This window comes from Chroicocephalus ridibundus, chromosome Z, assembly GCF_963924245.1.
Source record: "Chroicocephalus ridibundus chromosome Z, bChrRid1.1, whole genome shotgun sequence".
NCBI lineage: Eukaryota > Metazoa > Chordata > Aves > Charadriiformes > Laridae > Chroicocephalus > Chroicocephalus ridibundus.
The window spans coordinates 22485380-22499864 of record NC_086316.1 but is presented as its reverse complement, the minus strand read 5'-3'; the positions used below and the strand labels follow the sequence as shown (position 1 = coordinate 22499864).

Below are 14485 nucleotides of genomic sequence, written 5' to 3'. Positions count from 1 at the left end.
TAAAAAGAAATTATGTATGTCTCAGCAATTGCTGAATCCTCTAGTGGTCTTTTGGCATTCTAGGCTGTCGGGGGGTTAAGCTATTTCACAGTTTGAAATGAAAGATGGAGGTGAAAATCTGGCCAGTACCATTTAAAAATATTGAGCAATGCCTCTGAATATCTTTGGAGAGAGAAAGCTAAAAAGAGTACTGTCATTACGGGATTTAAAAAAGCGGGGAAATGTGGGTAGGCAGAGTTTAACTTTGTGTGCTTAGGCAGAATTTAGAATTTAGTTTATGTGATCATAAATGTCCTTTCGTTGTAAAAAATCTCATGGAGTATTTGGGTTAGGTTTTTTATGATGATCTAAGGGATGGGGGTTAAAAAAAGACATAAACAAACCAGGTAAATGTTGTTTAACACATATTTGTTTTTTGAAATGGTAGTGGTTATGTGCTGCCTGCCAAAGTAACTAAGGTGTATTATTCAGATGTATTTTAATGTGAAGGTTTTGATGCTGCACTTCTGAAAATATGGTTCACAACGGCTATAAATGGTCTAAGCCTCTTTTCCGCACCCCTTGCTGAGATGGTAAGGTTTAAATGCAGTCTTTGAGAGAGGCATTTTGAGCCTGCTTATCCACCAGCACACATTAACAAGTTGTTTTCTTTACATGCATTGATGTAGACAGTGTTTATAGCAAAATATCAATAACTATGAAAAGCTCATTTTGCACAGAGATGCCAAATTTAAATAAATATACTATGCAAATAATCATTTTTGTGCTGAAGCTAAGTACCAGACTTTTACAATCCTCTGTTTAAATTGGCATTTTTGTAGCTGGGCGGGGGGGCTTATGCATGTATCCATGTATAATAAGTGATAGAGCAGTCTAGCTTCCCTATTTGAATGAACTAAGCATGTTTCATTTGGTAGCTAGCTATATCCACAAGACCTTGTGGACAAATTTCTAATGATCTGCCAGAAAGTTTAGTTCTAACTCTGGATGCCAGAAACATTCTAGAAAATATAAGATAGCTGAGCCCTCATGTGATTTTATGAAAAACGTGTTCTTTGCCTTCTGTGCTTTGCATGCAGAGGGTGTTTGATGCCTCATGACTTTCCATATGACTTAAATCCATGAACGTCTCTGCTCTGTGGCGTTGTATTTAGGATAAGGAGTACAGCAGGAACTCCTGCAGGCTGCAGGGTCAAGGACAGGATTTTAGATAACTTACAAACCGTATGATTATGTGCCTTCTGATGACAGGAGAAGGTCTTTTTCATCCCCTAGTTAGGGGGAACTGTGTTAAAGGCTTGAGATCTATATCTCCCACCACTATATGGTTTTAAATCATTTGCATACTTAATAAGGTGCTGTGGGACAATAACTAGGCTGCTTGAAGTAGTGAGATAAAATCAGTGTCTTCGTCCTCTTTGAGTACCATAAGGTTCTTTTTGGTTGTATACATGATATTTTGGGGACTACAGACTATTGAAAAATGTCTGATCAAAAATTTTGGTAAATCAGCAGCTCCAGAGGCTATATTTTGCTACTCTGAATCATAGTCCCATCAGTTCTTTTGTAAGATTTAAGTCACTCCAGTATTTAACCATTTTAAATTTGGATTTTTAAATTCAAGAATTGCAGGAGTATGTTTGTGAGCACAGTTGATTCCCCTTCTGCAAGGAATGCTTCCAGGAGTACAGCTGGTGCTACTTTATCACTGTTTATTGCTTCCTTTTTACTCCTGTGTTAGCATATCCCCACAGTATTACAGCAAGGTAGTGATACAGTTTTCTGATTTGGTCTTTTACCCGGATTGTAAAGGCATTTTCAGAAATGGCTAGTATCCTTGTTCTTTGCATTCACCAACACCCTCTGATAGGCTGCTATGAATCTGTTTTGGTATACTAATGATTTACAAAATTAACTTCTCTCCTTTTGTTTTAAGTAGCTTCAGGGAGTCTCTGATCTAAGTTGCCATTGTGTGCAATCTGTTTACTTTGAATGTGTTTCTCTTTTTCTGATCTGGTGTTACACAAATTTAACAAAGTGTTATGTAGATATATGCATACCTATATAAATATCTATGTTATGTTTATTTCATGTTTTTACTGTGTGGCATTAAAAATATCAAGTTTATTTGAAGTGAAAGATTGATTTATGTATTACGTTTACATACAACATGATGGAAATACATTACATAATTTCAGGTAAAAATAACTTCAAAATTTTTCTTACAGAGTGCAGACTTGGTAAAGGTATATGAGAGTTCTTTATTTGAAGAACCTTGCAGAACACTGATGAAGTACTTGCATTAGATTTCAACACTGAATAATTTGAAGAAATTTGAAAGCTATGAACAGGCATAACATCTTTGACCTTGACTGGAGTTTAGCCTTCTCTGTGCAGCTCAGGAATCGGTTCTATAGGAAGAGTTTGCTCACTCTTTCATTGTGTTCTCTTTTTATTGCTAGCATCATTCTCTGTTCAAATGAGGAAGTAGTATCTTGAAATTAATGCATGGTTATTATAACAGGATTGGCTGAAAGCAGCTGAGAGAGTGTATACTTTAAATTGTGCTGTTCAGCTGTTCTCTCTCTTCTTCATTCATTTACCTTCCTTGCTTTCCGAACCGGAAAATGTACCTAGCCAAGCACGCAGGCCGACACAAATACCTCTGTATCTTCCAAATTAAAAGTGAAAGTTGCATTTAGTACATTGCATAATTGCAAGTATATAAAGTGTGCCTGAAATCCTGTACTAATTTCTGTGTCATTTCAGCAAGTCCCAATTTAATTGTTATTCACAGCCCGTTTTAGATACCTGTATTTGTTCCAGAGTGTTTGATATCCATCATAGTTTGAATTTAGAGATGTAGAATTGTAAGGAAATCCTCCTCATAAATATGATTTTGAAATGTTAATATTTTTATGAAACAGAAATGTTTGTACTGGATCTGTGGTCCTTTGTAACTTCTGGTGTTTTCTACTTTCCATGTTTTCACCTCCTAAATGTCATTATATAGTAGCTGAAGATATTATCACTTTAAAATATTATTTTCCTTAGAAGAAATTGGCACAGCTGAGGTCAAGAGAAGTTGATAGGGATCTGCAAACATAACCCGTTCCACTGAGAACTACTGAGAAACTTCTTTCTTTGTAGCATGTTAGGATTTTTTCTGCTGACAGGTGAATATGTTAGCAAGTATGTATTCCATAATTACATCTTAAAGTTTTTTAAAAACTCAATGATTAAATAGCAATTTCTTCTATGAAAATTGTGAGATGAAATTTTAATACCTAAGTTTAACTCAACATTCTTCTATTCTCATCTTTTAAATTGAATCAGTGCTTAAGGTATCATTTTTCTTGAATTGCCTTTCTGCATATAGAATTCTTTTTGAAATCTGTGAAGATGGTAGGTAAAAAGGGAGGACAAAATACCATTACTTTTTTCATCAGATTTTAAAAGAAATTTTAAAATACTGCCAGTTTGACATGTATTTGATATGTATCTGAGAATGGAAATATTTAACTGTGTTGTTAATTTATTCTTTCCTTTGAAAACCCACACAGCACTTGAGATATTTGATATTATCTCTTTTTCAGTCAAGCTGGTTACTATACATCTGTATTCTCGGTGTTCTAAATACCTGAACCCCTTCATAACTCATTTAGCACTTCCGTGATGTGACTGACAGCATTTACAGGCTAATCACAAGAATCAAATGCACTTAAGCCTTACTGTATGTTCAAAGTTTGGCCCTTAATACCAAATAGTACATTTGCTAAATGCAAACCAGCACTTTTTTGGTAATATATACATACATACATACATACTTAAATTGGCCTTCCGGTGTCAATTCACGTATCTAGTATGAGAAGTTTGCAAAATGACCACTGGTAAAAGAAAGTGCGTGTGCTTATGTTGCATACCTTGAATCCACTGAGTGTTTCTTTAGCTTAATTCAACACCATCTTTCTTTGTTTTCAATAGTATTGCAGTGGAGGGAGGAACTATACGTAAGTGTGGTGGCTTGACCTTGGCCAGCTGCCAGACCCCCACCCAGCCCTCTCACTCTCCCTCCTCAACAGGACAAGGAGACAAAATAAGATGAAAAAGTTAGTGAGCTGAGGTAGAGATGGGGAGATCCCTTACCAATTACCATTACTGTCAAAACAGGCTCAGCTTGGGGAAACTTAATTTAATTTATTGCCAGTTAAAAGTAGAGTAGGATGGTGAGAAACAAAGGCAAAAACTAAAATACCTTGCCCTGCTGCCCTCTTCCCAGGCTCAAGAGCTTTCCTTCATTCCCAACTCCTCTCTCTTTCCACCCATGAGTGGCACGGGGGATATGGGGAATGGGAGTCAGTCCACGACAGTTCCTCTCTGCTGCTCCTTCCTCCTCACCCTTTTCCACTGCTCCAGTGTGGGTCTTCTCCATGGTCCTCTTCATGGGCTGCAGAGTTATCCCTGTTCCAGTGCCTGGAGGCCCTCCTTCCCCTTCTTCTTCTCTGACCTTAGCGTTTCTAGGGTTGTTTCTCACGCCCTTTTTCCCTCACTCCTTAATGCCTAGGCAGCATTTTGCCCTTTCTTAAATATTCTTTCACAAAAGGACCACCAGCTTCACTGGTGAGCTCAGTTACGTCCTGCGGGGGGCCATTGCAGAGCAGCCCCTGACCTCTTCTCGCAGACATCGCCGCTGCAGCCCACCCAATACTAAAACCTTGTCACCGACACCCAATACAGTAAGATGGAGGGAAAAAATATAAAGGGATGAAAAACAGGTCCATGCATACAGAAATTTGTTTGTTTTGTTTCTTACTAAGGTTAACTTCTTTATTTCTTTTAGTATCAGTTCAATTACAATAAAGTTAATTTGTTGTTGTAACTTTTCTAAACAAAAGACTGGAGGAATTTTCTGAAAGACAAACTGAATGCATTGGGAGGAGGATGTAGCATGTGTTTTCAGTCTCTAAAAACATACAAAGAGAGATCAGGCTTTTATTTTTATTCTCTTGAAAGATGGAAAGGGGCAAATAGCAATGCAGATGAGTAGTTGGGTTTTTGGCTGTGTATATGATGTGTAGCATGCTGAAAATACTTTTCTTGCATTGAGGAGTGCATTTTTTGTGTACTTTTCCTTCTCAGCCATTGTTTTTGAATAATCTAATTTCAAAAATCCTTCAAGAGTACTTTTATTTCCTCTTACCTGTTTACTGATCAGCCTTGTTTAGATTTGAACTGTAGTTGAAGTGATGAGATGAAATGACAAAGAAGATACAGCCTCCTGTCGCTGAGGTTGTATCTTCTTTGTCATTTTGGGTTATGTTCCTTTTTGAAAAGTTGCCTATTTGCAACTTCTTGCATACCACTACTCTCTACTAGTGACAAATACTGTTTGATTAAATATTTATTTAGTAAGTCATCAGGAACATCATTTACTAAACAGTGTGAAAACGTTTTAGTAACCTTTATTCCTGTGTGGCAAACTGAAGGCATTGATTGTGCAAGAACCAACACGTGCATTTAATTTTCAGCCACTAGTGGACATCATTTGCCTGCCTGGGCTACTCTGATATTTGCTGGCCTTTGCTTTTTAGATTTTCACCATGAGGTATCTTTTTGAGTCTTTGTACGGTGCCTTACCTGGTTTTGCGTCCTACATTGGTGCTTGAAGCCTGAAGAAAGCTTGGATAGTTCTACAGAAGCTGTAATATCTCCGTGGCTGATGCATGAATATGCAGTAGGGCAGGCTTAACATTGCATCTTAGAAAGTATTTTCAATTTGTAATTTAGATGTCCATTCTGAAAACACTTTCTTAAATTTTTCACAATTTTATGAATTTAGAGTAAGCAATTGATTCTGAAGGGACAAGGCTTAATTAATCCAGAGATTTTTTCTATCTATCTATCTATCTATCTATCTATCTATCTATCTATCTATCTATCTATCAGAAATGATCAGAAAATATGAGGAATTCTTATTAAATAATATGTGAAAATTTAGTTTCATATACAGCTTTAAAAATAGTGCATGAAAAAAAATATTTTTGTCATAACCAGAGTTATGTTTCACTTCATAGTGATGTAGTAATGTCATTTTCTTTTTAGTGGTCATTGGCAGCTCTGAAAACTATGGTATTTTAAAATGGAATTATAACAAGGTGTGTTAATGATGTACTAAAGTTAACCTTATATTTTATTATTTCAGTTGTTCATGGTGGACAATGGAGCAGATGACTGGAGAATAGCCATGACTTATGAGCGTATTTTCTTTATCTGCTTGGAAATACTGGTGTGTGCTATACATCCCATACCTGGGAACTATACATTCACATGGACAGCCCGGCTCGCCTTTTCTTACGCTCCATCCACAACAACAGCTGATGTGGATATTATTTTATCTATACCAATGTTCTTAAGACTATATCTTATTGCCAGAGTTATGCTTTTGCATAGCAAACTTTTCACTGATGCCTCATCTAGAAGCATTGGAGCATTAAATAAGATAAACTTCAATACCCGTTTTGTTATGAAGACTCTAATGACAATATGTCCAGGAACTGTACTGTTGGTTTTTAGTATCTCATTATGGATAATTGCTGCATGGACTGTCCGAGCTTGTGAAAGGTAAGGTTGTTCTGTTTGTTTGGTTCTTTCTGTCTGTCTTTCTATTTTTCTCTCTTGTTTTGCCTCTTCAGTTTTGGATCCAGAGGACCTAAATATTTAATGGAATGGAGCTTCCAGGTCCTTGATATTTTGAGTGTTGATTGCGTTGTATTCTGTATCACAGATTGTCAGGAATGGTTTGCCTTTTAATCTGAAGGACTTCTGCAGAGAGGTCTGTGCCACGCCGTTTGCTGTAGCACTGCAATTTGATTTCAGTGTTTTGATAAAAGTTTAGGTATGTTCGCTAAAACATGGTGGAGAGGCACCATAAAATGTCTTTAAGAATAATTGTTGATATTCTGCATTGGTATCAGCTTTCATTTATTTTGTTTGCAAGTTAAATTTATTCAGGTTAAGATAGATAAAATAGCTATGTAAAATTCCAATGAAAAATGTTGTGTTTTTTTTTTTTTTTTAATTTGAGTTTTATTGTGCTGTAAAAAAAAGGGAGTGCAAAATATTATTGAGGAGTTGGCAAGATCAAAAAAGGGGAACAGACAGAGCAATTACAGTAATATAATTCTTTTTTCTTCTGCTAAAAACCAGAAAAAGTGCATTTGAGAGGCAGGCTTTCATTCATTTCAGCCAGTTTTCCAACCTCCTCCTCCCACAGACTCGAGTGTAGGTGCAGAATAAATGGCTATCAGTGCTGACAGCTTGAAATTTAATTTCTCAAACATAGTTTTAACAAAAAAGAAATGAGCTTCTGATTGGACAGGATTGCTTAGGAATGTGCAATAGGTTAACTCTAAGGAGACAATTAGGATGATTCTCTATGAAAGATTTATTGCCTGGGAGAGATCCTGGAATGAAATTCTCCTCACTTAAGCTGGAAGTTCTTCAACATATTTAAGGCATTTCTGCTGCTAGTTGTTGACTGTTTTGTTTTTCATCTTCCTTTCCATGTCTGCCCATTTTATAAGCAGTTTAGGGGAGTTATTTGTGACAGCTAGCTGATTTAAATCAGCAGCTAAATTGCATGCCAACTGTTATGGTTATGTTACTTTTGGAAGTTACTCCTTGCATTACTTCTCAATTTCCTACAAAGTAAAATAGCTGATCTGATAAACTGTGTGTAGAGATCGTGTTGACGTTGTAGTTTTTATTGTTAAAATTGACAGAATTGTGGAACGTAGTTTGTTACAGTAAATGCTTTGTGTCAATGTGGTTTCCTCAGGTTATGGAAAGACTAATCATTTAAGAATGTTCTGAAAATGCCATGTTAACAGTGACATATTATAGTTTCAAAATATTCTCCGTAGCGGAAGCAGGCAGAGCACCCTAAATACCAACTCAATGTATAATAGTTGTATTTTAATAAGCGTGGTTTTATTTCAGACGTAACTGACTTCTGCAAAGCCTCTCCTCTTTGTTTCACATTCTTCACCTCTATCCTCACCAGTTTTCTTTGAACAGAATTACTGCTCAGGAATTCTTGAGCGTCTACTCAGGCATTTCCCAAATTGTCACTTGTGAAGTGTCTCTGAGTAACCTCAGCATCCACTGCCGTCACTGTTTTACATATCACTGATTGATAATCTGTAGTATTATGGTTACTAAAAAGTAGCATTAAATAGTCATTAAGTTACAAACTTTTTAATAGGTGCACATTTAAAATAAGCTTATAAAACTTGTGCCTCTCACAGTGAAAATTACTGAAAAATATTAACTACCATCTGATACACGTTTGTAAAACGTATTTATTTGTTGGTATAAAGATGGCATGGCAAGAAACGTGTAGTGTGTAAGTAATACTAAAAGTAAAAGAAGCAAAGACTACCTCACACAATTTCCAATCAGAGAGAGTGAAGACAACACTATCACAAAGTTTTGATTTTGTGAGTTTTTATTTCTTTTTAGAAACCGAGGCACCTCTGCATCACTGTGATCCTGGGAAGAAGTTTATTTGCTGGTGTTACGGTTTGAGAAAACCCATAACAATTTATTGTTGTTTAGGCAATTATTCTATCACCCGAGGACCCCTCCCCACCCTGGAAGGGGAACCAGGGAAAACAAGGAAACATGAGGGTTGAAATATAAACAGATTTAATAGGATAAGACTAATAATTAACAAGAACAGTAAAGAACCAGTTTTGATCCCAATACTAATATAGGATATACAAGAATTATACTCAGCCCATTCTATCAGTAGGAAGCTGTGCACTCCCAGCAGGGGACAGCAAATGTCGGACACTGCGAGCGCAACGGCTTCGGAAGGAAGGGAAGGGCTCAGGGGTCTGGCACTGGGGCAAGGAGTTTCTCTGGATCACCGCCATCGAGAGAGAGAAACTACGCAGCAAACTTTCTAATTTATATCGAATGTGATGTCCATGGTACGAAATAATCCTGTTGGCCAGCCTGGGTCAAGTGCCCGGGCCTCACTCCTCCTCATCCCTGCACCTGGCAAGGCTTGAAAACACTCAGACCTTGAATCACACAGAGCCTAGCTGGCTGTAAAGTACGTATTTTCACAAATGCAGACACTAGAGTCTTCCAAAAGTGCAGTTTTCCCCAGCATTAGAAGAGAAGTTAGTCCTGCGTCGCTCAACCTGGGATGGTTTGGTTGGCACACTGATCTCAGGGTTGCAAACAAGGCTGAATCTTCTTCAACTGTTTGCTAAACTAGTAGTGGATTTTCCACAGCTTTAATTTGCAGTTGCAGTCCTTAATATGACTCTAATGGTTTGGACAGTAGGCTGGATAGCCACTGACTCCTCTAAAACTGAAACAAAACACAACTAAAAGCAAGTTAAATATCAAAGTGACTATCAGATTAATATGTCTTTAGCGTAATTGCCTTCAGTCAGTGGAGTCCAGTGCAAGATTATGTTCCTTCACATTTAACAAAATTGTTAATTTTATGGTTCAAAGCCACTAAAATTTTGGCTTTGGGAATTAGATATTTTTGTCATTCATGCTAGCTGCACAGCCAATTTTGCGTGTTTTGCTTCAGATTTACCCTTGGGGGAATATATAAGTATTTTGCCAAATGAATGATAACTGGCTCTAGATTCCAGTTATTAATTAGCCCATCAAAAACCTGTAGATGCATAGCCCATAGAGAAGTACCTTTCTAAAAAAAAGCTGTCATAAGAAAACCCCAAACCCCCATGCATCAGCATGCTCTTAACATTCTGCCATCTGAAGCTAACCATCCCTTCTTGTATAGCTGGAGACAGATACAATAGCCATTTGTCATGGCAAAGGACAAATATGGCTTGCCGAATCCATTCTCTGCTGTGTAGAGGTTGTAGACCTCAGAAGATGTCTCCTGAGATCTTAATGGCTTCGATTTTTTTGGTAGTTAAAAGCAGGGTTTTTTTCTCAGTTTTAACTAGAGGGAATTTGTTTGTTGGAATAGACTGTTTTATGCACACAAAATGATCCTGAAAATAAATGTTATCATTAGAAGGATTATTTGTTATTCTGCTTGACACTATACATGAAATCCTGACAAATTTTGATACATTTAACAGAAATGAGGAATCAGGCAGCATTCTGGTGGCTTTGTTTTGATGAGGGGGCATTTACCTTAATGAAATTTGGTGGTGTTAAATGGTTCTCAGCATCATTCTAGCACCAAGCTCTTTAATTTATGTTATATAGTAGTTTTACATAAAGCTTTGCACTAGTGGTTTTAGTGTATCTTCAGTGTATTAAATCAGTTAGCTGGCTATCCAAATTGGAACAAGATGACAATGATGAGATTTAATAGAAATATTAAAATCTGGAAATGGGGATGAAACAGTCTCACGCTATTCCGTGTCCTCAGTGAAGGGAGAAGTTGCAGTAGGCAGTGTCCTTACTGTGAAATTGTGGGTGCCCAGCAAAAGCTGTTGCTGCTGAAATGACAGCCTGATTTTGAGGCTGTAGTTCTATTTGGAGTCAGATTTTTCTCATTGAAGGCTGTCCTGGGAATGGGAAGGAAGATTTGGAAGCACCGCCTTTCATAGAGAGGAATGTAACGTGAAAAAGCGTCATTATCCATCTCCGTAAGAAAAACGCTGTAGACAGGTTATGGGTTGAGGCAGGCAAATTCACCATCTGAATAAAGACTTCACTGCTTTGATGGTCATTTGACTGATCACTTGATATACACTGAACTAAGGCAGGACATGTGTCTTTCTCAGTGCCTTAATGGCTGTATTGTTGGCTCCCAGAATGCTAATTATAGCAAGTGACACTTTGGGTGGGTGAGCAACATATTTTCCAGGATTGCAGTTTAAGGTCATCCACGAGGGCAGAATGTGGTACAGATGATGATGGTGGACAGCTAGCTGAGTATAAATGGGTTGCCAGGACTGCAGAGTAATCTGGCTGAGGGAGTTTGGGAGGAAAAGATGGGGAAAGCATGGAGGTGTTGCTGTATACATAATGCCAAAAACTCTTGCTTTTTTTATTGCTCAGGTTTTAATGTCTTTTTTGAGGGGGAGATTACACTACATACATTTTAATATCTGCCTTTTCATTGCCAGCATCAGTATATTGCTGTTTGTCATATGTGGGCTTCATAATGAAAATCTAAATTTTTTATTAGGTCTAACTCAATAGATGTTTGTCTTTATAACATCTCTGAGGCACATGATCTAGAATGCTTATGAATATGTTACTTTCATATATGAATTATGAGCCCTGTAAGCAAATTACTTTTTTGCAGTCTCCCATACTGATCTTGTTGCTGAAATAGCTCTGTACGTGGTCATCAGTTGTTGATAGCAGTTAAAATAGAAATATTTGGTTTCTGGGGAAAAAAAAAGTTAATATGTATGGCATTATGTCATTGAAAAGTCTGACAAATTTCCTTCGCTTTTCTGGAGAAGACCTGTCTCTGCTGTAAGTGTGCTGCTTTTCTAGCTTATGGAGAAGGTAGTCGCTCTTGTTGATCTTTTATTTTTTCTGTGAAAAGGAAGACAGAACCTTGCCTTATGAATGCACACATGGCTATAACATGCCCATGTATCAGGGCAACATGAGCCACATGTGCCCACGTTACACTGTTGTATGTCCAGAACAGGTCATATCACATGCCCAGAGTTACTGGGGATTTACAGCAGCAGGACTGAGAACAGGAGTGGATTTTCTGCTTCCCCAGAGAGCACATTTTTTGGCACCATTCTTGGTTCTGTTTGTACCTCTCTCTAACTTCTGCCAATGAAGTCAGTTCAGATTGAGCGGTTTGTTTAGTCAGCATTTCTTCCTCACATCAGTTTCTGCTCAGTATTCTTTCCTTGCTTTAAAAAAAGCAAAACCAAAGAGATAAAAAATACTGCCAGCGCGTGAAGGTGAAATCCATTTCTGCTCTTGGCTCATTCCTGTTTTCTACAGATAAATAAATATCTGTCTTAATTCTTGTAAATATGATCCCACCACAAAGCTTTCAGTAAGCAGCTCACACATGACGACTGCTAGGCAAATATTAAGGATTCATTTGATACAAGCATGGGGATGCACCGAGACTTGCAGCTGTAATTCATGCAGGAAAAAATGTTTCTTAGCTACCTAAATTCCTTGCAGTATGTGTCTGACTTTTTTGGTTGGTTTGAGGACGTTATCTGAGGTTGTACACTGCACGTGTAATCCCAAGGCCACACGCTGGAAATTGCCTTTGGCAATCTCCGCAGTGCCAGTGTGAAAATTCTTGCTAGTAGTTTAGGAAAAAAAAAACAACCAACCAACAAACAAGGTTTGGGTATTTAGTTTTAAACCTATTTTTAGCCCCAAAAGCTCAGAAGCAACGACGTATCATTTTTATTTTTTCTAGCTAAAATGCTTAATTACTGTCAACAGATCAAATAATGTTTGTGTATTGACAGTGCTGGCTGTTTATCACAGTTCTTTACCTTCTCTTGGCTCACTGAAACTAAAATGTGCTACTTGCAGTCGGGTTGCTCCAGCGGTGGCAAAAGTTAACTGTTAAATATTCAACACAACAGTGATCAAAGACGACCCATCATCATCTTGACTTGAATCTGTGCTATGAATGAATGATTCTCTGCCTCCTAGTCTTAATTCCTGGTTTTGCAGACTGAGGTTTTGCTGACTGATTAGCTGTAAATGTTAGGTTACTTTTTTATAATATTTACATCTCAAAGCAACTCCTAACTAAACCAGATGTAACTGATTGCATTTTAGTTTCAGATGTTACCAATAGACATCAGATTATATTGTGTTATCAAACAATGAAGGCAACAAGCAAGTCTATCACAGAAGTACGTCAGTGAATGTCTGATATACATAACCTAGATCCAAAAAAGAACAACTGATCCAAATAAAAAATTGGTTTGCTAGGTGTATTCTGAAGGATTAATAGCTAAATGATGTGTTCTTCAGCTGCTTGGTGACAAAACAGTTTATCTTCACTTAATGGAGGAAGTAGAGGCACCTATTCTAATGCATGTAGAGTTTGATCACTGTTCTTTCAAATTCATACTTTCCTTCCCTTTGGAACAATCTGTTTGTGTATTCTTAGCAAAAGAATTTGGGGAATACAACTAAGAACATATTATTCCATTTGTTTGGATTTATAGAATTAGCCTTATAGCTATGGAAAATAACAATAACTGGTGCAGTAACTCAGTCATCCCATCACAAAAAATTATCAAGCCAAGATAGATTGGTGTTTCTCTAGTCCAAAAATAGCAGACCCAACTTGGGGGAAGGGAGTGCAAAAGACAAAAAGTTAAAAAACAAGCACAAAAAAATCTTGCTTACCTAAAAAAGATCTTATATCTGTTTTTCAGGGTCACCTAACTAGAGCAGGAAAACTTTTTTTTAGGTTAAATTCTCTTTTATTTACAAAGGATTTATACATACAACAGTTGTATGAGAACAGAATGAAGTGGAAAAGCTCATGTATAGTTCCAAGGTCTTAGAAGAATCGTGAACAAAGAAACGCAAAAGTCAGAAGAGAATGAGAATACCTACAAAGGAGCACTTACCTGCTTTCAAGGACAAAATGTCCTCTTTTTTTTTTTTCTTCATTAATCTTGAATCTGTAAAACATAATTCGGGGAATGATCTTTCTTCTGTTCAGCAAGAATGGTTGCACCCACTCCAAATTCTTTCAGATAAGAGAGCAATTTATTGAATTTTTTTTTATCATTATTTCATTACTGGATCCAATGTAATGATCCTCTGGTCCTTGCATTTTTAAATGTGATAGTTAATTTCTTTTCCTCCCCATTTTAACCAACACCTTAAACTGTTCACAATATTTTGCTTCAAAAGGAGTCAAAACTATTTACCATAACACCTTAAAAGCAGTCCTTAGAAAATATGACCATACTGAAGCAGAAATAAATTTCTTACCACTTCAAAATATAACTTGTTACTCCAGTAGCTTAATGTAGTTGAAAAATGTGCCCCGAAATGGAGATTTAGGCTTTACTACTGTTTTTCTTTTTCTTCTTGATCTGATATCAGGCCACAGTGAGGCGTTTGGATCATAGTTGTCATTCAGTTCCAATAAATGGGTGATATGACCTTAGACATTAAAGAATTCCTTTTATTGGTAATTTATAATTCAGTCATAAAAATTCAAGTCTATAAGGTCAGTTACAGTAGACGGTGTGAAGGGAAATACACAATTTAAATAAATTACTGGTTACATGGAGGGAAACACCAGAAGGTGCTTTTAAAATATTTTATATGTTCTTTATTTTCCTTTTCTGTGCTCCTCCCCCTTTTAATTTGTTGTCCCAATGCATTCAGATTTTTTTTGTTTGGGTAGTTTTTTGCCTACAGAATAGCTACAGCTATTCTTGAGATGGTAAGTGACTTGCAGGAAATCGGTAATAAGTATTGCAGAGGCATCAGTGTTCAGCCT

At 37.0% G+C, this 14485-nt stretch overlaps 1 protein-coding gene across 2 annotated transcripts in view; it reads left to right on the top strand.

Moving 5' to 3' along the window:
• Positions 1-14485, top strand: part of KCNN2 (potassium calcium-activated channel subfamily N member 2) — a 76187-nt gene that overhangs the window by 15377 nt on the left and 46325 nt on the right. For both annotated transcript variants that reach the window (XR_010069191.1, XM_063321192.1), the window contains exon 4: positions 6203-6621. Coding sequence is in view for 1 of the 2 variants with exons in the window: in XM_063321192.1 (XP_063177262.1) it covers positions 6203-6621 (419 nt within the window). In the remaining variant the exon portion in view is untranslated. The remainder of the gene's footprint in view (positions 1-6202; positions 6622-14485) is intronic.